The following is a 17,519-nucleotide window of genomic DNA, read 5'->3' on the forward strand; positions in this document are numbered from 1 at the left end:
GATTCCATCTAGAGGGAGCCAGAGCTATTGTCCAAAAGACATTTGTTCAATGCTAAATATCAGCGACAAGTCTCGTCAAAAAAAATCGATGAATAAACTGAAAGTATAAAACTTCAAATTTGTAATGGTATAAATTTACGGATATAAAATATTATGTAATACTAAAATTAGCCGACGTCTTATAATTTTTTGATTTTTTGTCAAAAAAATGAAAAAATTTTGAATTGTCTTCCAACTTCAGGATCAGAGTATTATTGAAAAAAAATTACAAAATGTAAAACACATCGAAGTAGCATTTATAGAAAATTATTAGTTATAGAATAGTAAATATTTGAACTGAAATAATTAAAAACAATCGTCATTGAAACATAATCTATTTACCCAGCAGTACCAAGAAAAAAAGAAGACTGGTGTCAATTTATTTTTGGATTATAAATAATAAATCTGATAACTTCATTAGGTGAGATTAAATTTTTTATTTTGTCAACTGATTTTTTTTGTTAATGTTATTACTATTATTATTATTTAGTATTGGAGAAAATAATTAAGAACAATGGTTTCATTAGCTGGAGTAGATGACGAAAAAATAAAGAAGCCGTATCTCGGTGGATGGAAACATCGAGCCACAGGTGTGATATATCACAATGCAGCATCACAAACAGGGCCATTAGCCGCGAACAATGTTGAGAATTTCTGCAGCAGAGAGGTCCAGTGTATTAATACCAAAGATGATGCATTTCAAACTGGTATTAACAAAGCTACGCAGATGTGGAGGTTTAATTTATTACTTGACATTATTTGATAAGTAAACTGAGATAATTACAACATCCTTATTAATATTTTAATTATGATTTTCACCTACTTTATTTATTATGCAGTGGAGTTTTTCTAACTTACATGCCGTAGTTTTGAACCCCTCCTACCCCATTTACTACAGGAAAAGGCCATTCGGCTTTCGGAATGACAACAGATTTTAAGTTTTAAGATTTTTCTACACAGAGAAAAATGAAAACATAGTATATTACACATCGAGGGAGGAAAGTAGGAGATTTTAACCCATGTGTATAATTGCCGACCTGAGCCGAAGGCCAGGGTAGCAAACATGCGGATTAGGTCGTCATACTTTCCTCCCTAGGTATGTAATATACTATTTTTATTACGGTATGATATTCTAGAGACGTTAAAACTACACGGTCGTACTTTCTGCGGGTTAATGAATGTCTTTACAATAATATCAAATTACAAACGTAAGGGTTGTAACGGTATCGTCAAAGGATGCATTAGCGATGAGTGACGGCAGAGATCAGGCAATGTAAAGTGCTAAACTTTAAATACATATCATGTGTTTAAATTTTTAAATCTTTAAGAAAGTGCCATTTGTGCTCACTGCTCCATTTTTTGACTTTTAATACTTTATTTCAATTAATGAAAAAGTATGAAATAAAATTTTTATATGAATAGTGTGATCAATGTATTTTTGTTAATCTTAATTTTTCAAGTATTCAAAACTGGCTTTCAAGTGACCAAAAACGGTACCTCTGCCCTATAAGTTCAAAGTCGAACTAATACCAGGGCACTTAACTTTATTACTTCATGACAGAAAAGAATTTTTATCGCCAAATATATACAAATAAATATATTCATAAGTTATTTATATCTCTTCCTTCCGCTGTGAGAAATCATAAATATATTTTTTTAAATTTTATTGCAAATAACTAAGTTGAGACAAAATAAATATACATCAGAGTTGGCGGTAAAAAAAATTTTAATCAAAGTTACAGCTTTTTAAAATAAACAATTTGCTGAGGATAAAAAATCATTTTTTTCGCTAAATGTATTAAGTATTTTTAATTATTTATCAGAAAAGATTGTTATATATCAAGTGAGAAAGATAAATATATAACATGCGGAATTTATGAAACCGCTGAAGAAGAAGAAATTCGTAGAAATAAAAAAGCGACAATTATTCAACGATGTTACCGATCATGGAGGCTATTAAAAAATATAAAATTTTGCGCGATGGCGTACCAGAAGCTCAGAGACGAATGTGCGAAACACGACGAAGAGAAAATAAAGTTACATGAGGAGCGCAACAGACTCGGGATTATTCGGCAGGTGTATCCTCAAAGACGCGCAGACTTTGACAAGATTTTAGCACTAATCGAAACATGGCGACAGTGTAACCTGCAACGGATTCGCCGTAACTTTTTCCGAGGCGGAATGATAGCAGAGAATCTGATGATGCTGGAAAAAGTAAGAGAAATGTTGAAAGACGTGGACAAGCATCGACGTTTTATTAGAGATGAGCATACAAGTAAACAGCTCACAGAGTTCTTGACATTTCACAGTGAACCAGTCAGGTGGACTGGATACAAAGGCAAACTCATTGAAATGGTCACGTTGAGAGTACAGAGAGCTCGTGAGCTGAAGAATCTCTATGACCTACTAGTCAACGAGAGCTATTGTAGCATTGAGAAACGAATCGAAATGTTTATTCATCTCAAGTATGCTCTCAGTCTCCACAATTGTTATCCTGCGTTAGATCTTGCGGATTTGATTCAACAAAAAATGTTATTACTGTCTCATGGACTTGGATCTTCGTTAGTAAATTTGGATAAAAGAATATCAAGTACTTTAATTTTATTTTTTATTTACAAGCTGACTATTGATTAACACCTTAATTAAATTCATTTAAATAATTTCAGTCGGTTTTTTATATTTTGCACGCAATTCTCACGATTGCTGCTCCAAGGGCGAACCGGAGGAAGAACTGAATGAGCCGACCGACAAAGACAAGTTGTTGTGTCGCAGTTGTATGAAATTAATGGGCCGAAAAAAATTTAACGCTGATGCTGGAGTTAAAAAGTTATCTAAATGCATCAGCTGCACGTGGCTCTATCAGCAGAATGTCAAAAAAATAGACTACGATCCTTATAGCTGTCTATTAAATGACATACGCGCGGATGAGCTTGGTAAAAAGTGTTTTTCCAGCCTCCTGTATGTGATTCAAGAGCCAGAAATGTATCATTTAGTTAAAAATATTTGGCACGGACGGTCGATAGTAAGCGAGGTCGATGACATTTATCGCTTGAGGCTTGTCAGGTTCCACGTAAATCAAGAATGGGCTCCTTGGAATTGTATTCTGCTTACTGAAGAAGAGAGCAAAGCTCATTATTATATCACAGATCTCAGCTCTGTGTACTCAAAGCAATTGCTTTATAAAATTTATTTAATTCATGAGACTGCTAGAAGTCATTTTCAGTGAGTATATTTATTATTTAAATACTTATTAGTCAGCTAATAATTTTAATAATTAATATTTCATTTTTCGATATCCTTTGACGCTACTTTACCGTATGTTTAATTTTCACCTAGCAATATGCTCTTAACACATTTCTGCATTACGGTAGTAAAATATGCGCTCCAATTCGTTATGCCAGCGTCGTTTTAATACTTAACAGTAAATCCAAGACGCGTTGACCCGTCACACATCCGGCCACAAAAAAAATCTGGCCTGTGGGGGGATCGAACCCGCGACCTTCGCGTTATTAGCACGACGCTCTAACCATCTGAGCTAACAGGCCGAAAGACTGTGGTGAATGGCCACGATTTTTCGATTGTATTTGAATCTATTGAATACTATCAGTATTTATTTCAATTATTTTTAACTTCCGGCTCATTTTTCCCTGTTCTCCATATGCGAAGTAAATTTTTTTCATCCCAGGAATTTAATGAGACTTGAAAAATAATTTCGAGTATCACTTGGTTGAAAAAATTTAATAAAGCTATTGAAACTAAATAACAAAAGCCACTAGAGATACTTAATAACTTTCTAGAGTTTATCCCCATGTTTCTTTATTTAAATATTTAGCAGTGAACTGAGTAAGAGCATTAATTGAAATAATAAATATATGAGTTTTTGATATCCTTTGACACTATTTCATCATATATATATTGATATATCCTCTGAAAATGCATTTTGGAGCTAAATCTATCAATTATTAAAGTATACTCGTAGTAAATAATTAAAATCTACAAAGATTTTAAAAACAGAATATAATAAATTGATTTTTCTCATCCCAGGGATTTAATAAAACTTGAAAAAAAATTTCGCGCTTCACTTGGCTAAAAAAAATTTATAGAAACTTGAAATTAAATAAAAAATCCACAAGAGATATTCGATAATTATCAAGTACAGGCATAAAGTTTTTAAAAATAAAATATAAATTGGATTTTAAATATTTTTTACTGATCAATGGGCACTGCAAGCTCCGGAAACGACTCGACCATAAATCTATCGATCAAACAGTCTCTAGGTAACAAATTCCCATACATATAAATGTACAGATACATAGATACTGATATAATTGAAATATTTGACGTTCATTTCTTAGAAAACCGCATAGTATTCAATTTAATCTCCGCACTGTACGAACTGAACAAACAGAAATTCCTCAAGAGCTCTTATGGAATTTTGCGTACACTCTAGTGTCAGATTTTAATCAGTTTTCAGAGTTAATTTTCAAGCTGCTTATCTTAGCCGTTGCTTCGCTTATAATAATTATTGTTTCACCACCGGGTTCCTTGAGTTTACTACGTGGGATTGCGTTGCTCTGAGGTAATTCATGTGACCTATTTTCTCAATGACATTGTTAAAGATTTATCTTAACTCAAATTTTATTTATCTGCATATTATCCAATTAAAGTCTGTCGTAAAAAATAGTAATAAAGTTTTCATTCATTAGCATTAATTTACTTTTTCAACATATATATATTTTATATTTTTAGGAATTTTTAGATGCAAGTGATAAAGAATTAAAAAAAAAAGAATTTATTAAATGAATCTTGAGCGCCAATTAATTAGATTCAAATATTAAAAAAATATTTTTTAAATATTTTTTGAGAAGTAAATTTTTAATTAAATTTTTCAGTTTTATTTAAAATGTAAAAGTCAACATTTAATAATTATTAATACATAAATTAACTCATTATAAATTATTTAACATTTAGCGGAAGTCTAGCTATTTTAGCTTACGAGCCAAGTCTGGCGGAAGTTGGCATCAATCAATTGATTCAAATATAAATATTTTATTTTGCAATTTAATTTAATTATTTTTTATCGTTGAAACTATAAATTTTTTAAATTCAAAAGCGCCGGGAAATACAGACTGAGTCAAAATATTTTCCTATCACTTCAAAAAGTCAAAATCTGATGAAAACCCGATTTTCAAAAAGTGAACTGCAACTAATAACTTCCCTTGTTTTGAAAATTTTAAATTTCCATAGCGGGAAATAAAAAAAAATTTGAATGCTATTTGATCCTTGATATTTTTATTTTATTAAGCAAGAAGTCAGTAAATTAACCAGAATATTATTTTAATAACTACCATAATATGTAAATGGAATAAAAAAAGTTTCAGTGAATATCTAGTCTAGTTTATAAATATTATAAAAGTATATATAAGTAACTCTTGCTGTAATTTTTTTATTTTTCATTTCGCTGGGTATTCTTACAGCCAAAGTTTTAAAATATACGTAACCACTATCATCATAATTATACACTAGAATTTTCCACTTTTCACTAGGGTAGATACTTTTACGTTCGCAGCAGTAGTGGTAGTTGAAGTGTATAGCGGGTAATAGAGGCAGTAGAGGCAACGATGCATCGTGGTTTATATAAATCAAAATTTCACGAGATTGTATGTGCTTACATACTTTAAAAGTTTTTTATTTTTTTACCGTTAAATATGTTAAGAGAGTCAGTATAAAGAGATATATTACCGTTCTAATACTGTCTCAATTTGTGCCGCACAAAAGAGAATAAATAAAATATAAAATAAAAACAAAAAAATATATAAATATATATACAACAGGATAAAAAATGAGTAAAAAAAATTTCCGAGTGGAAAAAATTTAAAGAGAGATAAATTATGTTGATGAATGGACTGGAGTTATTTACTGCGGCTATTTTACTTGGTAGCATTACATTCGTGTGATATATAAATTAGTAATTGCTCAATGAAGCCATTATTGCCCTACGTATGGTTGATTATTAATTATAATTATTTACATGATATTACATGTAGAATATTTATTTCATCGGTATTCAACAGACTGAAATATTTATATTCAACTGCATGTATGATAATCAATAACTACTCGGTAAATATATAAATATATATATGTAATAGGTTTTTCGTGCGGTCCGCCTGCGTTGCATTGTAATGAAATTACTCATATTATTATATATTTATTATGATTAATTATTGTATTTGTTTTAGTACTTTAAATTAATGGCTGGCTAATATAATTTAAATTAAATTAGTCGCCTCGCTAATTATTTCAAGAATAATTTAGTAATTAACGTAAATTTATTTTCTTTAATATTTTTTCATATAAATTCAATGAATTATTTATGAAATAGTTAAAATAAATTATTTAAATTAAGTTAATGCGGACGATCAATATCAGACGTCTGATTTATTTAGACCTGTACTTCTTGTATCTAAAATTCTATTTTATAATTTAAAAATAAAATTAATCATTTATAATTTTATTTCTAATGATTTAAATAGATGTGCTGAAGTTCTATTAAAAAAACAGAACATTTGTGAGTAAAAAAAAAAAAAAAAAAAAAAAAACAAAAAATAATGTGGCCTGTGGGGGGATCGAACCCGCGACCTTCGCGTTATTAGCACGACGCTCTAACCAACTGAGCTAACAGGCCAAGAGGCTGTGGTGAAAGGTCTCGATTTTTCGATCGTACTTGAGTACAACGCAATATTGATATGAAAAAGAGTGTGTTGGACACAATAATTGTACGACTCATGATGCGAAGCATGAAAGCGTGCTTTACGATCGAAAAATTTTTTATTTATTAAATTGAATGCTATCAGTATTTATTTCAATTATTTTTTTATAGCAAGCGCGTAAATTTAAATTCAAATTATGTTGGTTTATGTCCATTCTTTAATATCCGTAAATAACTGATAGGTTATTGGACTCAATATTGTTATTATTTAATATTTATCAACAATTATAAAATATTTATTGACAAAAATAAAATAATTTATAAAATATATAAGATACTATAAATAAATATTAAAAATTTAATTTGATGATTAAATTGATACCAATTCAAATTTACAATAAAATTCAAATTAAAATTTCTAATAATTTACCTCAATTCGTTATAAATTAAATGTAAAAACTACAATTAGATAATTAATAAGAATTAATTTTAGTATTTGTAACAATTTAAAATATGAAATTGAATTTTTTTATTCTAATAGTTAAATAAAAATATCAAACTTTTTTTAGCGGTTGTTCAAATTAATTGTAGACTATAAAAAATTATAGATAAATAAATATGTAGCAGGAATGTGGACAATACATTGAAAACACTAATTATTGATTTAGCATTCTGATTCTTCTCTTGAATTTTCATCAGGCAACATAAATAATCGCTGGTAAATAATCAATAAAATTAATAAATTTGATTGATTAATGAATTAAAATAATAAATAATATTGATATTGATATTGCATGACACCAGTACTTGTTTTAACGGTTAAAAACTAACCTACTTCATCGAAACATCTTGAGCGCTACTAGTTCACATGTCAAACACCGCGGCAAAAAAATTCAAATTTAAATTGTGTTGCCGTACTTATAAATAAACTCAATAGAAAATCAAGTTACAAATAAAATTATCAAGTAACTAATGTTACATTCAAAAATTTTAAATAAATAGATCGTCAGAGCATCAGCTTTGATTTAGTTGCAACTAAATGATGTATATAGTATCGGGTGGAAGAGCGTAAATCGTAGTGGGGGTCAAGATTGAGGGAAAGTTCCGAGTTAATGAAATTCAACTGCATTAATATTACTGATGTGGCAGTACTGTAAAAAAAAAAAAAAAAAAAAAAATTTATTTTGTCATTATTGCAAATTTCAAGTGCTTTTAGGTGCCAATTATTTCTACGCTGTCAATAATTGAATCTTTTACTTTTTCCATTATTTACTCTTGATATATTGAATTTCAGATGGTACTCGCACAAACGACTAATGATGATGATGAAGAAAAAAAATGTTTGGGTAGATGGAAAAATTTAATTACGGGAAAAGAGTATTTCGATGCAGCCACTCAGGCCTCGACACAACACCGCAGTAGTGTGCGTAAAAATATTCTTACTGCAGATCAAGTTACACAGACTCAAAGTTTGACAGCTTGTAAATACACTTGCGCGTTTCATGATAAAATAATCCAAACTTCAATCCTCCCAGATTTAAATGACAAACTTCTAACGCCTTCATCCGCGGCGCGAAACCGTATGTCTACGCAATTACATCGTTTGAAAGCTGAGGAATTATTTTCAACTCGTAAATATTCAAAGTAATTAATAAAATTAAATTTCATAATTATTTATTAATTGATAATTATTAAGAAATTAAATATAATAATTTCAGACTAGAAGAAGAGAGCGCCATAAAAATTCAAAAATTTTTCCGGTAACATATTTTTGAACAAACGAATTAAATAATAATTTTTAGTAATATTCGTTATCTGTAAAAATGAAATTTTCCAGAGCATGTCGAACACGAACAGAGATGTCATCTCTCGCACGTTTTGCGATTCTAACTCGAACTCAACCGCCTGTAAAAGAGAAGTTAGTGAGATTGAACCAGGATAAGCGGTTCGAGATAGTGGAGCGGCGAACACCACGTACTTGCTCTGATTTTGAGATGTTACATAACATGCTGGACCGATGGAGAGTATTGGAAAGTGAACAGGTTGATCGTGTGCTTTTCGAAAATTCCCGCATGGCTGCTAAGTCCGTGATCCTATTGAAGGAGATAGAGTTGCTGCGTTCCATCGAGTTATCTAAATCTAAAGTCCGCGAGGAGCTGAAAGAACGAAGAAATCTTGAGTTCTTGGATAAATTGGCTAAGCTTGAGTGCTGGAGGTAAGGAATACTTTTGTAGTAAATATAGATCACCATGTGGGTACAGATAAAAAGATCTAGATGTAGATGTAGATGTAGATGTTGATGTTGATGTTGATGTTGATGTACGTAAGGATAAAAATATACAAAAAGAGTAGTGATGTAGTAATAGAGTAGAATGTAGGTTATATATGGAAGACGAATATATACTATGTGCCAGTTATTCTTCATGATCCTATGGAGGACTCGAGATGGAAAATTGATAAAGGTGGAAACCCAGAGAGTTGCACGGGCACGAGAGTGCAGATCCTTGTACTTTGCATTGATGCAAGTTGATGATACTGCTATTACTGGTACTAGAGCTGGTGTTGCGGGTAACACCTCTTCTGGTGGTGGAGTTGGAAGAATTGACACGCTCGAGAGCATCAAGAAGCTCATTTACGGGCATACTTGTCAACCTGCCAGGGAGCTAGAGTATCTTGTAGACCAGGAGATTGAATTTACTCGACGAAATTTTGATTCTGGTATAATGAATCAATTGAAAAATCGAATCAAATTGGCCTTTTTAAAGTTTACTGCTCTCTACTGTCAAGCGGAAAGTAATTTCAAGTATCACAATAGAGATATCATGACTTTTTGTCGTCGGTAAGTTGCAATTGTTAAATATATATATATCAATTTTTCATTTTCCAAGAACTGGGCAAAGTGGGGACGTTAAAAAAATTATGTACTTTTTATAGTTTTGATAAAAAGTTTTATAATTTGGAAAAATTACTCAACAAATTTATTCCCTAGCACATTGAATTGCATAAAAAAATTTTCGGAAAAATGACTTGTGGGTCCTCTATTTTACCCGGTTCTCTCTTAGCAATAAATATTTCGTAACAAAACTGAAACAATTACACAATCATATACTTCTACAATAAGCTCATGAAACTTAAAAACTACATAAAAATTTTTTTCTCAATTAACCTTTTTCACACTTGCGAGCTAAATGTCTAGCTTAGACCAGACATACTTTCCAATTTAACAAACTTACAACTTTTATATTTTTATGATCATAAAAGGTAAAATCTATTTATTTATTTCTCACTATTTCAAAGTTTAGACTTTACTAAATAAAACCCTCTGTACGTATATATTTTTATATTCCCTGATAATCTTATTTGTCTTTCAAGACCTTCATAAATATTATTTATCACCGCGGCAACTGGGGATTCCCGCAATCGCTCGTCATATCTTTGTACTCGAATCATCCTTGTACATCATCTTTTAAGACACCACCCGTTATTACACCCACTCAATCTTGAAACCAATTACAATTTTTCAAAACATCCCTTCTGCTCGTCTACGTGCTCATACTTCGACCCCCAGAGATCAGTCAAACGAACAAACAGTCAGATACGAGCGCTCTGCTCTTAACAATCGATTTCTTTCCATATACATATAGACATATATAAATGTACAATATCCCGTTAGTTTCAACCACATTATTCTCTTTGTTATATATATTATCTATATTACCAACAAAGAAATTTAATAAAATAAACGTTTAGTGTATTGACAGATCCAATTATCGAACTGGACAATAAAAAAAATGATAGGAAATTACACTCTAGTTGATTAACGGTTCTATCCTTGTGCTTGCGCAGTAAATAGAAACTTTGTCCATTTAAATTTATGCGCTATACATGTATGCAGATAATCAATATTATTTGATAAATAAATAAATAGCAATTATTATAACTATCAAAATATATTAGCATTTATATTTAATTGATGATGATGATGAATTATCAAAATGAATTTATTACAATTTATGTGAAAACGAGACATGTTTAATGAATAATTAAAGTACATTAAAACGTCGCTGTCATTTTAAGACCAAAATGTGTCATAAATAAGTGGCTTTAAAATATAAAATGAATTATTTACAGATGTGGTAAATTATTACCAATAAGCGAATTAAATGAAGATGAGCCAAGTCTTCCGACATGCAGCAGTTGTATATCGATACGTCCGAGCAAAAATCCAAGGATACTTTACGAGCCGTACGAACAGATGCTCAAGGATTTACGTAAATCCGAAGCTCAGATGGGCTTATTTGACGGTCTGGCTTTTCATATTGACCCGCGGGTGCTCCATCAGCTTGTCAATTACATCTGGCACGGAAAATCTGGGATCTCCGAGTTCGATGATCTCTTCCAATTACGGCTGCTGCGTTTTCGGCTGGATGTCGAATGGTCTCCGTGGAATTCAATTCTTCTGACGAAACGGGAAGCTGCTGTGCACCAGGCAATGTCCAATCCTTGGGACCTGTATGAGTCGAGTTTGGTACAAAAATTTGTGCTCAGAAATCTGCAAGCTAAATTATACTTTAGTTACTTGGTTAAATAATTTTACATAAAATATTTTATTAGTCCTCTAGTACTTGTGATGGATTGAAGTGAATAAATACATGTTTGCTTGAATAATATCAATAAATATATTAATGTATCATAGTATGGATGTATGTAATTGATATTACCATCAGAAAATAGTTTATAGCGGAAGTTAAACTCAATTCCGTCAGCAAGTGGTTCAGTAAGTGGTAAAAGCTGAGAAGCCCTGACATAAGCGAGTGTTCAAAGCAAGATTTCTCTCTATCTCGTCCACCAACGGAAATTGCTGTGGTCGTCATCTCATCAGGCATCGAATTCACAGCCTCAGTTACCTCCAGCCGCAGCAGTTTCAGGAAAGACAGAGCCAATCACAACTCTTATATAAATTTCCGTCCGCAGTCTTGACGTACCAACGTTCATTTAATTTTTTTTTATGTTTCGATAACGCTTTAAATTATAGCTTGAATTTACTCTAGGTTGTTTATTATTATTCTTGAGATTGTTTTTGACAAAACGAACAACACACATGTTAGTAAGGTTCACAATAAGCTATCTCAATAAAAAGTTCCCTTTGAAGTGGCAATTTTAAGATAGAATATATAGTCTTGTTGAAAGCAATTTACTTGTAAAGTCTTTACTTGTCGAGTTGAATTTAAGAAACTTTTCAACAAGACTCAGTAGGGCCTTGTAACGAGATAAGTTCGTACTGAAATACTTTTGAGTATCAAATATATATATGTTATACTAACAGTAATATATATAAGATTGACTTTATGGTAAGAAAATTTTGTGTCTTATTACTGACAAGAACTTAAGAAACTGCAACATGAAATAAACTTTTTTTTTTATTATTTAATTTTGTGAATAACTTTACACATTATTTATTTATTTGTGAGATAAATGATTATAGGGGATGTAATTAATTATTAAAAATACCAGGTGGTAGATTTAACTTTATATTCGTTTGAAAATCAAAAAAATTAGGGATTCGTTCGCTGGGGAATGAAGAGGAACATCACGCCGTCACTATAAATAACACGAGTACTCGCAGCAGGACGATATGTATGTTTTAGTTATGTGATAATAAATTACGCCTTGGCCACATTATACCGTCGTTATGGTCATTTATACGCCGGGATTTTTTTTTATTAGCTATTACTTTTTTTTTGTTAAAAAAAAAATTACCTCACAATTATTTTTTTTTTATTGGAATAATTTATTGAAAAATTTTTTTATTAACTGCAGTTATAATTGCTATGAATTTAATTGAATAAATATTAAAATAAAATTGATGTTGAATGTTTAATAGAATATAGAAATCATTTATTTTTATAAATCAATTAATTGGTGACAAAAAAAAAGTAATAGTTTTTAAAAATGTAAACTTTATTTTCATTTAATTGAATTTGTGTCAGAGCGAGGACGAAATATGTCAATGAAAAATTTTCAATCATTTTTATTGCCAATTGATGTAATTAAACAATTAAATTTATTAAAATAAATAGAATAATTAATTAGTCACTTGAATAATTAATTTATTCCGAAATTAGGTTAAAATTATTTTAAGTTTTAAACAAATTAATTATTTAATTATATTTTGAAATATTGAAATTAATGAGCGTATTTAATCTTCTTATCTCGGTACACCCGTCGTTTTCTGATCCACTTTTACTGAATTAAAAAAACTCGATTTTTGAAATTCGGACATTTTTTAAAATTTTAAATTTTCATAGCGGGAAGTTAAAAAATAAATAATTGTGTTGTAAATATTTTCTTATCTAAAATAATTATTTATTATTATGATAAAAAAGCAGAGTAACTGAATATTACTCCATATAATTAAAAGATAATGAAATTTAAAAAACATTTGATTATTGAATAATAAAACGAATGAACTTACGTCAATGATTATAATTATTCACATTAAAAAAGTTACCAGCAATCAAGCTCGTAATTACGATTTTCAGGTTTAGAGAGAATCCCGCAGCCGTCATCCGTTCGGAGTTTGAAAACTTCTCAGAGTTTTGGTCTCCTCCTACTCGCCGAGAATGTCGCACGACTGGAGAGTTGCATTTCTACGTTAAAGTTCGCGACCATTTCAGTGGCTTATAAACCGATTATCGCATGACGTGCCCATGCGACAACGAATTCCATTGGTCCTAGTCCTAGTACTCTTCCAAGATTCATTCGTTTTTTGAATAATAAAGAATTTAATACTTATCGTAAAGTTTTTCAGCGACGTTATTAAAAAGTCACGGATATATTTTTCATATCGATTTAATATAAAAAAAATTATTCCAGGTTCAACATTAAACACTTTTTAAATCGATAATTTTAATTAACAAAATTAATAAATTTTAAATAAATTTTTTTTTCGAGAGAAAAATTTTGATAAAAGTTTCGGCGGTTTTCTTAAAGTAAATAAATGCCGTAGTTTAACTGCTATATAAACGAAAAATATATATCAATGTCTTCGAAGACTCTGTTCTGCTTTAAATGCAAATAACTGCGGCTTTTCTCTTTTATTCTTGCATGTTTTATATCTTTACTTTCTTTTATACTGCACAGTAGGTGCAAAATTGCATTATCTTCACTCTTCACTAAAAAACTAAACAAAATAAAATTTAAATGCATTTTATAAAAATGGGTTTCGAGATCACCATAAATTTGCGTTTAAAAACTTTGAGACTTACTTCAATTCGATAATAAATAAAATAATTTAAATTTACTGTTGTCACAAATTTCCGTGTCCAGGTTTTTTTTTTTTCTGTAATGTGATGGGTACAATGCTAATTTAAATACGCACATTGTTATTTACGAAAAAATTTTCAGTTGTCGACACGGGTGTGAGTGCGTCAATCGCATTAATTTTCCATGACGCTCGTCAGCAATTAGGATTTGTCGGGAAGCACGAATTACTAATTATACTTGTAGCCAGAATTCACAGACAGAATTTCAAGGGGAATAATTGATTTGAATTTGATACTTAATTTATTGATTGTATATAATTATTATTATTATAATTATCAAATAATTATCTGATATTTCATTATAAAGAAGAAAGTTTGATAAAATGGAGTATGGTAATCAAAATGGAGGACAAAAAAATTTTATATATTTTAATTTCTGGAAATTATTTAAAAAATTTTGCTTTTCATTTAATTACAAAAGAATTTTTTTTTTTTTTCATTTTTCTTATTAATTAATTTATGAAAATGAAATAAATTCTAGTCTAATAAAAATGAATGAAGACCAAAATTACTTCGGCGGGCAGTAACTGGCATTTTCCATCCTATAGGGAAAAAACTGATGATTTTTTACCAGGTAAATCGCATTGATTGAAACAGATGTAGGAACTTGTAGTTTCAATGGAGGTAATATGAAAACTAATATACATGGACATGGAATTTCATTGAAAGTTAATTTTCATGAATATCATGTATGATCTATCAGATTCTTCATACTTTTTTTTTTATTACTTCTTCATTATTCTCTATTCTTCGAAGTATTTCATACATTGATTAATTTCAAATTAAAAATTTTTTCGCTTGCATTCCTGTGTTATCAAAAATTCTCTTTGTTGTTACATACGTGTATTCAATACTATTGATTGCAAATGTAATTCGATTTGATTATTAATATTTTAGGTCATTTCAAAGTTATATCACGTGACAAGGCTTTGTCTCGATGGAATGTTTAATTTATTTCAATAAATAATTCATTTTTGTTAATTATACGGAATAATTTTTAATATCAAATATTCAGCACTATAAAAGATCATTTTTTCATTAACACTCTCCGAAAATTTTTCAAAGTGTAACATTGAATAGTTTTTAGGTCTCAGATTGTAACTTTTAGGCAACTTTAATTAAAATAAAAAATTTATTATTGTAAATATATTTTGCGGAATATAAATTTATCGTATATATTTACAGTAACTAGTGGCGGATATGTTTGTCTATTGTGTGATAGAATATGTGTGTATTTAATGTGTTGACGACAATCCAATAGCATGAAAACCTTTCGCAGTACTCTTGTAATCTCATCTGTCGTATCGTGTCACGGGTGGTTGGCTCTCCAGTAAGGCTGAACGTTTAATCTCGTTGTTGTAATACTACTAAAAGAGATGGAGTGTCAGCATCATGGGTGGAGTGAGATGAAAACCAATAAAAAGCTCGAGTGTGGCTATTTCGACGCTTCCGTTTCACTACTGTGATACGAGGCTACTTTATTTTCAAAAGTTGTTCTATACTATACTACACTCCGCTCGTTTCTATCCGAGCAACCATATGTGGTTTACTCTCCACGCTGAGAAAGCAATAACCTAACTAATCGTATGCACAAAATATTATTCAAATCCACAGACATATCACTTGCCTTCTATTCCTATTGAAATATTTCAATTATTCCATTTTTATTTCATGAAACCAAAGTTTCTTCGGCGTAGAGGGAAGGGAAAGGGGATGAGAATAATTTGAATTATGCTAATAAATTATTTTGTTGAAAAAAAAATATTTTAAAAAATTGCACTTGTAGTTTTATAAATTTTCTACATGTGCATATTTTTAGTTTTTATTTTTTTATAATTGATTTGTTGAAAAAAAAAATTCGAAAATTACTAAACGTATCCTTACTCCAGGATCGTATATTTTTATATTTATGATAGAGAATACATTAATGTTGCAAAAGTCCAGCATGATTTTCCGGTTTATGAGAAGCAAAGGAATTTGGATCACGTAAAGTGGGACACTAGTTATAAAGTAAAATAATCAGAGAGAGAGAGAGAGTGGGAGAGAATTATAAAAAATAAATGCGAGCGACTAAAAATATAAGAATGAGCTGGAATGAGTTGAAAAGTCAATTTCTGTATGGATAACGTATACTAGAGTTACAGCGTAGGATCGGATTAAAAATGAGAGAAAATAGTAAAAATGAGGGTCGAGTGCCGGAAGAAGGGCTTTAGAAGGTGAAAGGTTAAAAAATATTTGAAAGAATGTAATGAGAGGATAAGGACAAGAGAGAGAGAGAGCGGAGTGGTTTGAGAGTGGAATTAAAAAACAAAAAGATAAAGGGAATGGTCATAACCACTTGGAATGCTTCATCTCTACATGTTCTTGCCAACATTTTTGTGTACTAGCATTACTCCAATTCTCTCCAAAACTCTTGTTTTTCAATTGCTCTTTATCTTTACATGCGCGCCGCTAAATATAAAGGCTTGTCTTCATCAGCTCCATGTTATTTTCTATTTTTGAAAAAACAAGCACTTCTTGATTTTTGTTCAAAGGAATTAACGTCACATTTTATGCTTCACATCTTTTGTGCGCGAGTACTCTAACATTGTTTTTCAAAAAAATTATACACTCGCTAAATATTTAAAATGGTAAATATAGTATTTCATTGGATCGTTTTACCTCCAGTAAAATTTAATCACAAACATTTATTAATTATTAATTACAGAGACTGGGACACAACCGCGGGCGTTTTTAATTTTTGAAGACAATAAAAATTTTTTACACCCACAACCTCGAGTTTTTATTATCAAATTTTTTGTTCTGAACATGGACGAAATAATTTTCTATAAAACTCCGGAAGTCCGAGTCAGAGTGAATTTGAATTTAACTAAAATTCGTAATCATTTCGAATTCATACCCGATTGGTATTTATCAAAACATTAAAGTCCACTGTCACATAAATTAAAAAATTTTATACTAAATATCATTTGCTAATTTTTACTCATATTTTTAAAATAAAATATATTTTTATTAGTAATTATAAAAGGCTTCACAAACCACCTGGACAATAAAACCCAAGATTTATCTCGGTCATGTGTTTAATAATAGATTATAATTTTTAATTAAATTTAATTAATCCTGTAATTGAGTAATTAAATAATAATTTATAATTTACAATTAGTAATAAAACTATCGGTATAAAAATGAATAAATTTGAATAATGAATTATCTAATTATTAAATAATAAAGTATTTAAGTTAAATAAATTAGATAATAATTAAGAGATATAAATTCCCAGGAAAATAAAATATAGTAACGGAAAGTGAGTATAATTATTCCGGAGACTTGTGCGATAATTATTTTTGAGTATAGCATCGGAAGCAATTAGTTGGTGGGGTAATCAAGACGGAAGTGATATCTATATACAGTAGCAGAAGCTGAGAGAAGGCGTATTCCCTCTT

The 17,519-nt window shown here is 30.0% G+C and overlaps 2 protein-coding genes and 2 non-coding genes across 4 annotated transcripts; 2 read left to right on the plus strand and 2 right to left on the minus strand.

Moving 5' to 3' along the window:
• The first annotated feature begins 553 nt into the window (after positions 1-553).
• Positions 554-3,265, plus strand: LOC128667484 (IQ and ubiquitin-like domain-containing protein). Its single transcript, XM_053737762.1, has 3 exons — positions 554-774; positions 1,863-2,629; positions 2,706-3,265. The coding sequence occupies exons 1-3, from the start codon at positions 554-556 to the stop codon at positions 3,263-3,265; spliced, it is 1,548 nt and encodes a 515-aa protein (XP_053593737.1).
• Positions 3,266-3,510: 245 nt separating this feature from the next.
• Positions 3,511-3,584, minus strand: Trnai-aau (transfer RNA isoleucine (anticodon AAU)). The gene has a single exon. It is a non-coding gene; the product is annotated as a tRNA-Ile (tRNA).
• Positions 3,585-6,653: 3,069 nt separating this feature from the next.
• Trnai-aau (transfer RNA isoleucine (anticodon AAU)) lies at positions 6,654-6,727 on the minus strand. Its single transcript has one exon. It is a non-coding gene; the product is annotated as a tRNA-Ile (tRNA).
• A 1,606-nt stretch (positions 6,728-8,333) lies between these two features.
• Positions 8,334-11,342, plus strand: LOC103576255 (IQ and ubiquitin-like domain-containing protein). Its single transcript, XM_008556410.2, has 4 exons — positions 8,334-8,395; positions 8,589-8,966; positions 9,306-9,590; positions 10,883-11,342. The coding sequence occupies exons 1-4, from the start codon at positions 8,334-8,336 to the stop codon at positions 11,340-11,342; spliced, it is 1,185 nt and encodes a 394-aa protein (XP_008554632.2).
• The last annotated feature ends 6,177 nt before the right edge of the window (positions 11,343-17,519 follow it).

This window comes from Microplitis demolitor, chromosome 3 (assembly GCF_026212275.2).
Source record: "Microplitis demolitor isolate Queensland-Clemson2020A chromosome 3, iyMicDemo2.1a, whole genome shotgun sequence".
In the NCBI taxonomy this organism is placed as follows: domain Eukaryota; kingdom Metazoa; phylum Arthropoda; class Insecta; order Hymenoptera; family Braconidae; genus Microplitis; species Microplitis demolitor.